Source organism: Myxocyprinus asiaticus, chromosome 27, assembly GCF_019703515.2.
Source record: "Myxocyprinus asiaticus isolate MX2 ecotype Aquarium Trade chromosome 27, UBuf_Myxa_2, whole genome shotgun sequence".
In the NCBI taxonomy this organism is placed as follows: Eukaryota; Metazoa; Chordata; class Actinopteri; order Cypriniformes; family Catostomidae; genus Myxocyprinus; species Myxocyprinus asiaticus.
The window spans coordinates 15,150,898-15,165,378 of NC_059370.1; the positions used below are offsets into that span (position 1 = coordinate 15,150,898).

Consider the following 14,481-nt stretch of genomic DNA (forward strand, 5'->3'; position numbering starts at 1 on the left):
AAGTAAACACAATAAACACACTGCAGTGATGCACATACTGTATGTTAGTATTTAAATATGGGTGCAAATAGTATCTGACACTATTTGCACCAGGGTGCAGTTAGTATCTGCCATTATTTGCACCAGGGTCGGGGTGCAAATAATATTTGCCACTATATGTACTGGGTGTAAAGAGCATATATCATTATTTGCACCAGGGTGCAAATAGCATCTGACACTATGTGCACCAGGGTGCAATTAGTATCGACCATTATTTGCACCGGGGTTGGGGTGCAAATAATATCTGCCTCTATTTGTACTTGGGCGTAAAATTATTCCAGTATATGTCCAAATTTGGGGGCTTAATATTTTATATCCAATATATTAAGACGTATAGGATGGAGGCATGAAAATGTACTGCATATAACAATTCAACATATGATTGTTAAATATATATTAAAAATGTATTTATGTCTTAGTGCAATATATAAATGTGATGTTAAGAGGGAATTGTCAGAGTCCATTAGAAGTCCAGCAGATGGCAGCACAGAAGAGAATTGTGTTGATGGTATTGCTAAATTTATGAACCAAGTAGAGGCAAAGGCAGCTAAAATCCTATAAGCCAGTATATTGAAATGAAAGCCAGAAAATAATAATAAAACAGAGTACGGTTTGAATTTTCTCTTTCTTTCTCTTCTGTTGTCTTTCTCAGTAACTGTAAGGACAACAGGGGGATTTACGCAGCTCTTCATCTGGATAAGATCTTCAACCTCTCATCCTTCTTTAACACCAGTGTTGTGAGTGGATCAAAGGCCAAGTCTTTACACATGGACAACTGTTAAATTTGTACTGACATTTAATTCACACTGACATTGGTAAAGCCACTGTTTACATTAGATGGCATTGTGAAGAGTGCTTCTTTTAAATGTTTAATGAGCTTGATGCAAACATCCTAATTCCTTTTGAGCACTAGGGGTGTTGAGTCAGTTTCTAACATACAATAGTTTGGTTGTTCAGACAAACAATGATTTTTAAATGCATTAACACCTTGTTTTTAAATGATGAACTATAGCAACTACTTTCTATAATTATGTACAAATTTAAAACATGCTTTCAAAAAGGCATAATAAAACATTTGAAATAATTGGATGATAAATTATGAAATTGAAATAAACGTAAAAGTTCTCACATTAATTCATTCATCTTTTTCAAGCAGATGACTTAAAACCATTGCCACTCAGATTAGCTAAATTAATAATGATGTCCTATTGCTTGCCATACCACACAATCTTGACAAAAGCTCAGACAAAAGACAAAATATCATGCCACTATAGTGAGTCAGTGAAGTATTAATCCCCTTTTTAGCACACTTTCAACATTTGAACATGCTGCACACTAGAATAATTTAAACAGTCCAAATATAGAAGGGGAACAGAACCCTGATCTGTAAAATTAAACTTAACCAGACATTTTGCCTTAAAGGGGAACTTTTGAGTCTTATCTAACACTGAAGCACATGATTTTCTTTGTTTTTCTTTTCCTGCAGATTTCTCCAACAAGACATATCAATAGGGAAACAAAGCAAGCCACACAGACCAAGCAATACAAATTAGCCATGGTTACTGTATAAAGCAGGAACTGTGTCCCTTAATCTTTTATACATTTGTTGATATGCAAAAAGCTGTAATCAGGTTTAAAAATCTGATATAGATTTAAGATTATCAGTGTTTGGTACATGCTTTAATTTTATTTTCACATTTTTAACTTTTAAACCTGGCAATGAACAGAAAATTTAGAATTTTGAGCATTTTAAAGTAAAATTATGGTTTCATGAAAAATGAAACATTCTGCACTTTTCTAGGTTACTAATCAGATGTAAGCAATTTTTTTTTTTTTTTTACATTGCTGTACATGGTCAAAGAATTCCTTGTTTTGATTGAAGTACAAGTTGGGTTGTGTTCACTCAAATTGTTATACTCATAATATAATAAAAAAAAATACAAAAAAAATACCTGTATGTTCTTCCCCAGAAATATTTTCTCATGCCAAACCATACACAGATTCATGTCAGATTCACAGTTTTACACTTGGCCATGATGATCTCCCCTCTGTGCGGGTCTACCACTTTCTCAAACACAAAGTGTCTTTCTCTCTGCAGTACTCCAAGGACATGTCAAGGAAGTTTGAAGGGGTGAAAGTAGACCTGCGGGGTATCATTCTGCTGGAGTCGGATGGCAAACAGAATCTCATCAGCTTCACTGAAACCGGCATCACTGAGATTAACTTTGCTGCCTATTTGGAGGAGGTACACACACACACAAAGCAGCAAACATGTGTTCATTTAAAAAAAAGATTTGATTCACTAACTTTTATGTTGGCAATTGTCCAAAAACAGTTCATTGATTACAAAGCTGGCGTCACACTAGCAGATTTTTCCGGTGATTTTCAGGTGTGAGCTTCTTTTACATAATCATCGGCCAGGTAGAGGGAGACAAAGTGGTTATTAGCATCTGGAGGTTGTTAATCACTTGACTGTTGGGACTACCTGCTGAGTTTATGGCTTCAAAAACTTCAAAAAGGCTTGCTTGGGAAAAAAAAAAAATAAAAGCTTTCGCCAAGGCGGGCTCTTGTGTTCTCGTCAGGTGACCAATGAGCTTCTTTTACTAAAGAACTTCAAGATGTCAAGCTGATCTGAACATTTTCACCATACTCAGCTGCAGATCATCACAAACGCTGATTGTAATCCAAAGTGATTGTCACCAAGCGTATTTCCTGCCTTTTTTTTTTTTTGTCTCTCCATACACTGCAAGTAATCAGTCTGGTGCAACTTCACCTACAGACAAGGTGCATGGAGAAGACAAAGTACAATCGAAGAGGATAAATCCAGCAACACTTGATGAAGGGAGAGATTTATTAGATAAAAAACCAACACGTTTTGGCACACAAGCCTTCATTAGGGTTTACAAATTTAGAACAGAGCAGATGCAAAGCAGTTATTTAAATTCATACAAGAGTATCATCTAGCCAATGAGATGGACAGGACAATCTCATCTGTCAATCAGGGAATGGCCGTTTCAATTGCACTAATTAGGCAAAAAGAGTAGGTCAATAAGAAACCACACCCATCAAATTACATGGCATGGAGACAATTCACAAGAAACAACTTCATACAAGACCAATTACAAAACCAAAACTCTTCAAAACAAAACAAAAGAAAAACATAAAATGTTAAATTATAAAAACTCATTTATCACCAACTCTTCATTCCTAGATGAGATAAAGTTCTTAAATTAAAAATCAAAAATGCCTCTTGTCTTTTTCTTGTCTGATCCATATTACCACCTTTGGCAGAAGGTTTAATCACTTCAATGCTGAAAAACAAAAAGGAAGATATTAGGTGGTTAAATTCTCTAAAATACTTCGCTACAGGGTGTAAAGACTCTACAAGCAGAAGGGTAGGAGGACACAGGAAGCGGGGTTTTCCAGACTCAGGTAAGGCATTTAATCGGCTACTTCAATGCTTTACAGCTTCACAGACTCAGTCTCGTAGGCACTCAGCTCATTAGCTTCATAAACAAATCAGCCTCCACGATCACTGTAGACTCTCTCATGTCAGGCTCTTTTGGTGGTGGTGTGGCTGTTTATATGCCACTCTCCCCAAGCTCACTGGAATTAGAGACAGGTGTTAGACATAATTTAGCTCAGGTGTAAGCGCCCTTACCTCTCTCTCTCCGGACGGGCGCTTGACCATGCCCCCGCTGCCACACAGGGTTAGTCAAATCCCCTCTTCTAATGGCACTTCTATGTTCTGTGATATGGTCCTTGAGGGGGGGTAAAAACACAGTCACGCACTTTCACAAGGTAAAGTTAACCCCATGAATCACATCATATGGGCGTTTTCACACCTGCCTTGTTTGCAGCATTTGTTTCGGAATCTGGTGCGTTTTGTCCCTTGGTTCAGTTCGTTTAGGCATATATGAAGACGGCAATAATACTCAGATCCACACCAAAACAAATGGTCTGAGACCACCTGGACAGAGAAGAAATATGTAGATAAGCTCATCACTGTAATTCATTAAAACGCAGATATAGCTATAGGTTGATCTTAATGATCGCTTCTCTGTTTTGGATAGCGGCAGAGCAGACATGGTAGGACGACTTCAGCAACTTTTTCATATATAAAATGTTGCTTCACTCTTTCTGTGCGTATATGTGTGCAAGTGTGCGGGCGCGAGAGGGAGAGAGAGAGAGCCCCTTGACTGTGAGGATAGGTACTTTTTAATGCAAAAATAATGCAAAAGCAACTAATGACGGATAAAAATAACCAAAATGGGAATTTCATAGTTTTGGTCCATTTCAAAATGTAACTTTGTGAAAGCAAACCGAACCATGAAGAAAATGCAACATTGTAACTATTTTAGCCCCTGATTGAGATCAAATCAAGCATGCTACAGGTCTGAAAACAGGTCTGTAATCACTCTATTACAATTGTTTATGCTCACGTGATACTCCTGTTGTTATTTCGGCGAGCCCCACGTGACAGGGAATCAGAGAGAAAGAGATACAGGCTGTCACATTTTGTATCGACAAGTGTCACATCTCCGAGGGAAGGAATGAGATCTCAGCAAAACCTCGGCCACCCTTGGCCAAAATCTAGTTGTTTGGAGTCTGCTAGTGTGGCACTGGCTTAATTTGTATCAATACATAATGTACTTTACATTTATGCATATGGCAGATACTTTTATGCTTACAATGCATTCAAGGTATAGATTTTTATCAGTAACCTGGGAATTGTTTTCCCTTGGAACTGAACCCAGGTTACTAGGGCCATCTACCAGCTGAACAACACCTGGCATAATTTATACATCGAATCAAGATATAACCTTCTTCTATCTTCAGTACTTTAATTATATCATTATGTCAGTGTACGGTAAATAATGTGCAACTACTAGCCAGGCACACTGACGACTGGTTGTGCTGCCCTTCTATAAATATTGTGTGTTGTGGAGATATCATGGAACAGTAATGTTTACCAAATTCATATACTATGCTGTTTACAAAGTACTCCAGAGAATACCATGGAATTACCACAGTACGTATACAAAAAACATGGTAATACCATGGTATTTTTTTATTAGTGTGAACTCGTTTACATTTATGCAATTAGAAGACACTTTTATCCAAAGCAATTGTATATCTTTAATAGTATGTTAAATATATACATTTTATCAGTATCTGTGTTCATTGAGAACCAAAACCATGACATTTTTAGCAACATATTCTACCAGTTGAGCTACAGGAACTCTAATGATGATAGAAACGTTAATATTGGTTAAAGAAAAATTAGACAAATATGTCCTGTGGTTTATCGTGTGTGTGTTTCTGTTTGTTTTGCAGCTTAATAAAGGAGTGACTCGCATTGATCTACTCACTTTTGCCAATGACCTCGATACTCAAGCAGATCAATTGGTAAGATTTATTATTTGTCTAACTTGTACAAAAAACAAAAAAACAATGAAAAACATTTTAAGGTTATAGTACTTAAAGAATTTCTGTAAAGGATGAAGGATTTTATTAGTATCTAAAGCCTGCATAAGTCTTTTGGTGTTTGTCTGGAAATACTCTGCTGTATCTTCCGGGGGTCAGAGGCTTCCACAATCCCCCTATTTATCCAAAACTTTCCAAGAGCATTAGCAGGGCTCTTGAAAACAGCTGATTTATAATTGAACTCCACAGACATGTAATTTGTTTGGGGTTAGACAGCCTGTGCAGATGTTGCACACCTGTGTGCTGGAGGTCTGCATCTACACCAAGAAGGATGTACAGTACTTTACCATACTGTATGTACGTCATTTAACTGTACATTCATGTTTGAACTATTCATTTAATGTATATGCCAACTAATAAGAGCCCATGTTAAAGCAGCAAATACAAGAGACTCTTTCGTGGGGTTTGTGTCTGTACATTTGAACCCAAAATTGAACTTTTTTCATTTAAGTTTGGAAATAAACCGAAAGTTTGGGGATTTTTATGTATTTATTTATTCACTAAGACCATTTATGACATAAACATTCTTAGATCATGCTGGGATAACATGGATCATGGAGAGAGAGGAGTATGAATTTTAGTCTGTCGACATGTTGAATCTGCTGCATGCCAAATCTTAATGTGTGACTAAACAGCACTAGTCAGTAGAAGCACGCAGCCTGGACAAACCCTTCACGCGTGCATGCTCATCACGGACCGCTCAGTGCGCAACACACATCAGGTTTAGCAGCGCTGCAGTGGAGGGTCGCACGAGTAAACACGTCTGCTTTGCATTGGTCGTAGTTTATTTTTAGTTGCTTTTTGCTTTCAGAACAAATGCCTGGTGTAAATAAATAATTACCGCTGAGATTATCAAGCTGGCATACACGCTCCTTAACATTCCACACACACAAGACGGTGACTCAAATCAGCATAATTAATTTTCATTGTCCCTTATTCTGCATGGACATGGTCTGTCTGTCTATCTATCTGTCTGTCATTTTCTTTCTTTTTGGAGGAGGTTTTGCACAAGGAATAAATAAGAAAAATTAAAAATGTCACTTCCTGTCAAAAATATTGCAGACCCAAGCTGGTCGGCTGGTTTTAGCTGGTTCCAGAGTGGGTTTGAACACTTTATAGCTGGCCAGGCTGGGAAACTAGCTATGACCAGCTAAGACCCCCCTGACCAGCTAAGACCAGTTCAAAAAAGTGTTCAAAACCCCTTTAAAACCAGGCTGGCCAGCTATGACCAGGCTGGGCGCCAACCAGCTTATGCTGGTTTTAGCAGTTCTTTTCAGCAGGGTAGCATTTAGTGTTTATTTCAATGGCTTTGCAATGTAAACGTCATGAAGTATGTATATACAATAATATGGCAGCTTACTATATACGTTTTTATAGGCATAAAACACAACACTCAATTTTATACAATATGTAATGGGGGTCCTGGCTCCATATCTTTACCCACCAAGGGGTCCTTGGCCTGAAAATGGTTGAAGACCTCTGTTTTTTGATCCCCACTATGAATTTGAACAAAAAATATAATCCACAAATGCCCCATGACCACAGATTTTCTCATTGTTCTGTTAATCGTTTGGTGTATCTCTCTCTTTTTTGCAGCCTAAAGGGACCTTGCAGACCTCATTAAAGGGACATGCTAACACTATAAGACAAATCCACATCCAGCAAGTCATTCCACTGGAGCAATCCATGGTAATCTATCTATTTCTGTGTCATAGGTGCACTTCATATGATTACTCTAGTCTGCAGGATCATGGCGATTGCCTTTTTACCCATGAATGCAGTCTGCAATTAGGATTGCAATCTGTACAGTATAGTCATAATTTCTGAATGACGTTGGTATTTCTGTTGAGATCTGATGTGATTTTCATCATCTGATGTGACTTTCTTATAATTCCTACCACATTCATTTCGATTTATGGCTTCCAAGAAATATGTGAAAGCAAGGGTAAGCCTGCGTCTAACATTAATGGTTGCATAACTTTACCATTGAGTTGTTTGCTCAGTTTGTTATCACCTATTGACACCTTCAAGACGCCATCATCATTTTACAAAAAACTTAATCCAATGTTTGTCCTATTGAAATGTCCATATCCATTTTTTTACTTTGCAAATGTGGCATGACACAAAATTTCAATCACAGATTGTCCACAAAATGGATTATAAATTCATAAACTGGTTAAAAAAAACACATTGCTACCCAATAAATTACCATTTCACATTTTGTAAATGGATGTGGAATTGACCTCTCATTGTATTCTCCTGTGGATAATACCAGCATGCTGAAAGATATATTAAGAGACAAAATCCTTTTCAAAGTGCATTGTCAGGACAGGGAGTTTTGTTTTCCTGTCCAAGTGATAGATGTTTACTAGTAACATTTAATTAAACTTGCTTATGTGAAATATGAAGTTTATCAGAGGATGACCTATCCCGATGTGTCCCAAATGTGTCATATAGTCCAATTGTTTTGTGTCTCATTCTTTGTTTACTGTGACATGATGTGTCCACGTAATGCAGCATGTACAACTGTAAGGTTGCATGGCATTTTGGCACACTGCATGCATGGATCTCTGTATGTATGTTTCCAAAACTGTTATTTACAGTAAATTAATTTTGTGGTCAACGTACTTACCATGTTTCAGTAATGTTTCTCTTTTAACTCCAGCATTTTTATTAGCATTTTAGATTATCAGGGTAAGATTATAGATCATTTCAACATGAAGTGATTTATTTTTGCTGTTTGTGTTTTCAATATATTTCCTATTACAGAGCACACTTAATCACAGCATCAGACTTCTGGAGAGGACTGCCTCAGATTTGCCTGTAAGTTGTTAATTTTTAAACTAATGTGTAGATCTCAGCCCTGCGTAATGCTGCCACAAACATGGTTTCTGATAATATGTAAATGTTTTGTTTTTCAGATCAGAGTTTCAGAAGTACTAGCAGCCGTTGATGCCGCCCAGTTCATAATTTCCCACAATGCGACATTTGTGGTCCTTCAGGTAATGTGAGCTAAAAAAAAACAGCAACCTATATGATAAAACTGGTTTATGGATTTATTGTACAGGAAACCGATGGTTATTATTCACTGCTCAAACAGGAAACGGAGAAATACAAGCAGACTATCATTGGCTATTTCAAGCAGTATATGGACTGGATCAGAACATCTGTAAGTATTGTTAACAGTATTGTCTAAAAGAATATTCATGTTGGATTGGTGGTGATCAGTTTGGTAGTCTGCATGAATTTAGATTTGAAACACCTATGTTTTGCTGCCTCATTTTAGCTTGCCATGGAGGTAGCAACCTGTAAACCACTCAGCAACATTGTGGACACGGCTGAGATCCTGGGCTGCAGTTTCCTGCTGGATTCAATGGTGAGAGAACCATTGGTTCCATGACGAATAAATAAAAAATGAAAATTGTCAACATTTACTCACCCTCGTGTTGTTCTGACCCTGTATTGTTTTCTTTTTTCTATGAAACCAAAAAGCAGACGTGAGGCAGAATGTCTGAGCTTCTATTTTTGTCACAAGGCAAGTGGATGGTGATTTATATGTCCAAGCTCAAAAAAAGCACCATAAAAATATAAAGTAGTCCATACGACTTGTGCTCTATATTCCAAGTTTTACTAAGGCATTCGATAGGTTTCATTTGTGATCATGTTTTTAAAACTTTTCAAACATCATGTTGGTTAATGTGACTGGCAAGACGATTAGTGGTTCTCGCTCTCAATGGGGTGCGTGGTAAGTTGTGTGTGGATCGCGGAGAGTAGCATGAGCCTCCACATGCTGGGAGTCTCCACGGTGTCATGCACAGCGAGCCACGTGATAAGATGCACAGATTGACTGTCTCAGAAGCAGAGGCAACTGAGACTTGTCCTCCGCTTCCCGGATTGAGGTGAGTAAACGCGCCACCACGAGGACCTAGTAAGTAGTGGGAATTGGGCATGCCAGATTGGCGAGAAAAGGGGATAAATAAATAAATTTAAGAAAAAACATTGTGACTGGCAAGAACCAGTGACATTTAGTGTACATGATGTCAAACCTGGCTTGGCACTTCTTAATAGCGAATGAGATTTGAGACCATTAAAGTGTACATTATAAATTCTTCCATTTTGCAGATAACTGAAATTGTAAATTTTATCAGAATGTCTGTGTTCTGGAAGTTGAACCCCATAACCTTGGTTTTTCTAGCGCTATGGTCTACCAGTTGAGCTATGGGAACTATAAATCACCATCCTCTTTTATTCTGTGTTTCATGGAAGAAAGAACATAATATTTTTTAAGCGTGAGAAAATCATTTTCATTTTTGCTTCAACTATTCCTTTAAAGACCTGTTTCAAAGCCAACCTGCAGAGATTTAGGACTTAAACGACTTCTGGCTGATTCAGTGACATGTGGTTCTGGGTTAAGAGATGGAGGGGAGATAGTGTTATAACATTGACTTGGATGAACTGGTTTGGGTATAACGTGCGTATACGCAGGCAGTGGTTGAAAGTCAAGTGTGCTGAGCACTCAGAGTAGGTTGGGCTGCACTGTTCATGTGTGTGGTCAAAGCCCTGCAGGCAAATATATACTGAAGAAAGGGGGGCAGGTTTGATCTGAAATTATGGGTGTGTGTGTGTGTGTTTGACCCCCATCACAAGATTCCATGTACAAATGGGACCCTGCGTGCACCACTGAACATATACACGATTGCACACACTTGAAAGTCACAAAATCAAAGTATATGATTATAAAAAAAAAAATCTGACTTAAAAAAGGACCTTGGAGGACATCGTTTTGAATAAGAGAGAACTCACTTAAACAGACGAACATACAGTAAAACCCCTTTCAGCAATAACGTGCCAAACATGTACACACAGAGGGTCCAACATTTTTGGTCACGCCTGCTAATCGCAAGTGAATTGAGAAAATTTACTGATCATAAATATGTCTTATTGGCCATAAAAGTAATGCACTATAATTTTTGGGGAGGAATATACACAGATTAGCCAAAACATTCAAACCACTTACCTAATATTGTGTAGGTCCCTCTCGTGCTGCCAAAACAGCGCCAACCCGCATTCTGAGATGCTATTCTTCTCACCACAATTGTACAGAGTGGTTATCTGAGTTACAGTAGACTTTGTTAGTTCGAACCAATCTGGCCATTCTCTGTTGACCTCTCTCATCAACAAGGCATTTCCATCCGCAGAACTGCCGTTCACTGGATGTTTTTTGTTTCTGGCACCATTCGGAGTAAATTCTAGAGACTGTTGTGTGTGAAAGTCCCAGGAGATCAGCAGTTACAGAAATACTCAAACCAGCCCATCTGGCACCAACAATCATGCCACGGTCAATCACTGAGATCACATTTTTTTCCCCATTCTGATGGTTGATGTGAACATTACCTGATGTAAACATAGCTCCTTACCCGTATCTGCATGATTTTATGCACTGCACTGCTGCCACACGATTGGCTGATTAGATAATCGTATGGATGATTGTTGGTGACAGATGGGCTGGTTTGAGTATTTCTATAACTGCTCGTTAAACTTTTGCAAGGTTCTGCTTTTAAACTTTCTTTGGTACTGGTACATGGTTTGTCTTAGATTTGAGTCACTTGTGTAATTTATGTCAGGCGGGTCAAACTATCATTCTTAATTCAGTTTTAAAAGTTTTCTTACAAAGTTACTGGGTAAATCACTTTTTTATTTTTTTATTTTTTTATTTTTTTTACTACTAAAGCCTATTTTTATTTGTATTTGGCTTAGTGAATGTTAATTTTGGACCCTGCACACACCCATTTACAAGGCTGTTACAACAGCCAGCAAGGGCAGGAATTTCAGGAAGCATCCAGGCCCCTAACTACCTGTAGAAATAAGCAGTTAACTGCTCTTTCTGCAGAGAACAGAGATTGACCCCAATCTAATTCTCTCTGATTGCACCAGGAAGTGTCTAGCCTGCTGGGCTTGTTAAAGTTTAAGTGTTTAACCTCAGTAGACTGATCACCCTGTGAATTTAGCAGCAGGACATCGAAAGTTCTTCTGCTAAACTCTGTCTGTGCTTACCAAAATTCTAAATCACTGCACCCAGTTGAGCTGAAATTGAAATTGAAAATGTGAGTGGTATATTTAATTATAAACGACAATGCATATTTTATTAATCCCATCCCCTAGCCCAAACCCCAACCTTAAATCTAACCATTAGTGGAGTAATAATTGAACCTCTGTGTCACACTCACCCATGTTTATGTAAACGCAATTACTTCCTTATCGCCAGGGAACCAGAACCCGTGTTAACAGTAGCACCAGGGCAATGTGGACATGTTTGAATTGATGCGAAGATGTCTGTTGGGGGATGGCACTTGTCAGTAATTCAGCTGAATGGGGATGATTTCAGGGTGCATGATCATTCAGAAGCAGCATGACGATTTTCTGTGTGATCATGATGACCTCATCATGTTGACATGATAGTCAGTGGTTTGTTGCTGAAAGAAGAGAAGAGCAGGCCCGGAATTGTCCATTGGGGGAGCGCGGGAAATCCCGGTGGCCTGGCGATTGATTTGGCCCAATGACCCGCTTGTTTTTATTTATTTATTATTTATTTATTCATTATTATTTTATTAAATAATAATTATTATTCCACTATGGCAACAATGGGCTGCCGGCGTGTTTTCTCTCACAGTCATCTTTGACGTTAGAAAGAAACGCAAAGAAACAAAACTGTAGTGTTTTATTTGAAATGAAAATCAGATATACTGTATGCTCTCATGTCATCAGAATACAATTAAGAATAATGAATACATAAAATCAATTAAAGTTTCTTTTTTAAATGTTCTAATGGCAGTACTGTAAAAATAATAAATAAACCTTTAAAGCACTATGTTTGATCAATGTAAAAGTTTCATTAGGCCCTATAATGATTGCAAATTATCGCAACATGAAGTGAAATTTACAACAATTAAATAAATCCTTCCTTTTGTACTGAGATTTCAATCACGAATGAAGACAAGATGAATCAGAAAAAGAGAACAAAGAGGACAGGTATTTACTATTCAGTGAACAAAAGGTAGTTTAGGAGTCATTGAAAAAATGCATGATAATATTTACATCTAGGGTAATCTGTCCATAGAGGCACTGTTTGATTGCTGTTCATTAATGTACCAGTAACACGGGGGCCTGGGTAGCTCAGCGAGTAAAGATGCTGACTACCACCCCTGGAGTCGCGAGTTTGAATCCAGGGCGTGCTGAGTGACTCCAGCCAAATTGGCACGGTTGCTAAGGAGGGTAGAGTCACATGGGTTAACCTCCTCGTGGTCGCTATAATGTGGTTTGCTCTCTGTGGGGGGAGAATAGCGTGAAGCCTCCATGGTAACGTGCTTAATAAGCCACATGATAAGATGTGTGGATTGACGGTCTCAGACGCGGAAGCAACTTAGATTCGTACTCCGGCACCCGGATTGAGGCACTACGCCACCACGAGGACTTAGAGTGCATGGGGGAAAAAGGGGAGAACATTTTTTTTTACCAGTAACATGTTGAAATACAGTTGTGTATCCATTAACATTACACAGTGAATTAACATGAAAAATTAACAATACTTTAACAGCATTTGTAATCTTGGTTTATTAATCTCTACACATACTAATACAGTTTAATATTAAAAATTGGTAATGTAACATCATTAAGAACTAGCATGAACTAACAATGAGCAGTATGTATAAAATAACATGAACAAAGATGAACATATGCATTAAAAATATTCATTGTTATGTCTTTAATCCTAATATGGAATGTTACATGTTCATGCAATAATGTATACAACCTAAAGTTTATTGTTAAATCATTATCCCCAACATCAGCTGTGGTTTTAAAATTTGTTGTGGGTTTATTGGGTGGCCTGAATGAATGTGAGACTCCTGGCCTGAAATTATGTTCCAGTCCGGCCCTGGAGAGGAGTTTCAGAAGAGTTCAGATCTACATACATTACAGGCAGGGTGTGAAAGTTCAAGGAGTTGCCTAGGATGTGGGGGTAAAAAAGAGAGCTTCTTGAATAGGATTTTTTATTTTATTTTTTTTCCCCAATTTGGAATGCCCAATTGCCACTACCTAGTAGGTCCTCGTGGTGGCGTGGTTACTCACCTCAATCTGGGTGGCGGAGGATAAGTCTCAGTTGCCTCCGCTTCTGAGTCTGTCAATACGCACATCTTATCACGTGGCTCGCTATGCATGACACCGCGGAGGCTCCGCACGTGGAGGCTCATGCTACTCTCCGCGATCCATGCACAACTTACCACGCACCCCATTGAGAGCGAGAACCACTAATCGTGACCACGAGGAGGTTACCCCATGTGACTCTACCCTCCCTAGCAACCGGGCCAATTTGGTTGCATAGGAGACCTGGCTGGAGTCACTCAGCACACCCTGGATTCGAACTTGCGACTCCAGGGGTGGTAGTCAGCGTCAATACTCGCTGAGCCACCCAGGCCTCCTTGAATATGAATATTAAAATTGTTTGAAAATTTAAAGTATGGAAAGCAACTTTGAGCCAGTTTATCACCCTTGATTCTGTAAATGCAGTCCATTGATTTGCTATGTGCTATTACCATATAGATAGCCTCAAAGCTAACAGGCAAGGACTAAAAGCCACAAAAAACAAAAACTTTAGATTTATTTTGGTCTTTGAGAAATATTTTGTTTATTTTTTGCAGAACACATTCTGGTTCGGACTGGGCTGCTCCACATTGTTTCTGCTTCCTAGTATCATCCTATCCGTGAAGCTTGCCAAGTTCTACCGTAGAATGGACACAGAGGATGTCTATGATGAGTAAGTAAACCAGATTGTGGTGTAGTACTTAAAAGAGTAATGGACCGATTAGAGTTACTTGAGGCACTCCGCCTTGGAGTTGCAAGTATTGCGAGTATTGAGTGAACACATTGGTGTGTTACAGTGCAAATGCCTCTTTCTTT

The 14,481-nt window shown here is 38.5% G+C and overlaps 1 protein-coding gene across 10 annotated transcripts in view; it reads left to right on the forward strand.

Annotated features, from left to right (window-relative positions):
• LOC127418325 (prominin-1-A) overlaps positions 1–14,481 on the forward strand; it is a 129,898-nt gene that overhangs the window by 105,995 nt on the left and 9,422 nt on the right. For 7 of the 10 annotated variants that reach the window (XM_051658882.1, XM_051658884.1, XM_051658891.1 and 4 more), the window contains 10 exons: positions 692–776; positions 2,138–2,284; positions 5,377–5,448; positions 7,123–7,215; positions 7,454–7,471; positions 8,296–8,349; positions 8,448–8,528; positions 8,627–8,695; positions 8,813–8,902; positions 14,223–14,338. In XM_051658882.1, coding sequence (XP_051514842.1) covers positions 692–776; positions 2,138–2,284; positions 5,377–5,448; positions 7,123–7,215; positions 7,454–7,471; positions 8,296–8,349; positions 8,448–8,528; positions 8,627–8,695; positions 8,813–8,902; positions 14,223–14,338 — 825 coding nt within the window. The remainder of the gene's footprint in view (positions 1–691; positions 777–2,137; positions 2,285–5,376; positions 5,449–7,122; positions 7,216–7,453; positions 7,472–8,295; positions 8,350–8,447; positions 8,529–8,626; positions 8,696–8,812; positions 8,903–14,222; positions 14,339–14,481) is intronic. The other 3 variants (XM_051658883.1, XM_051658887.1, XM_051658890.1) reach the window with 1 other exon arrangement.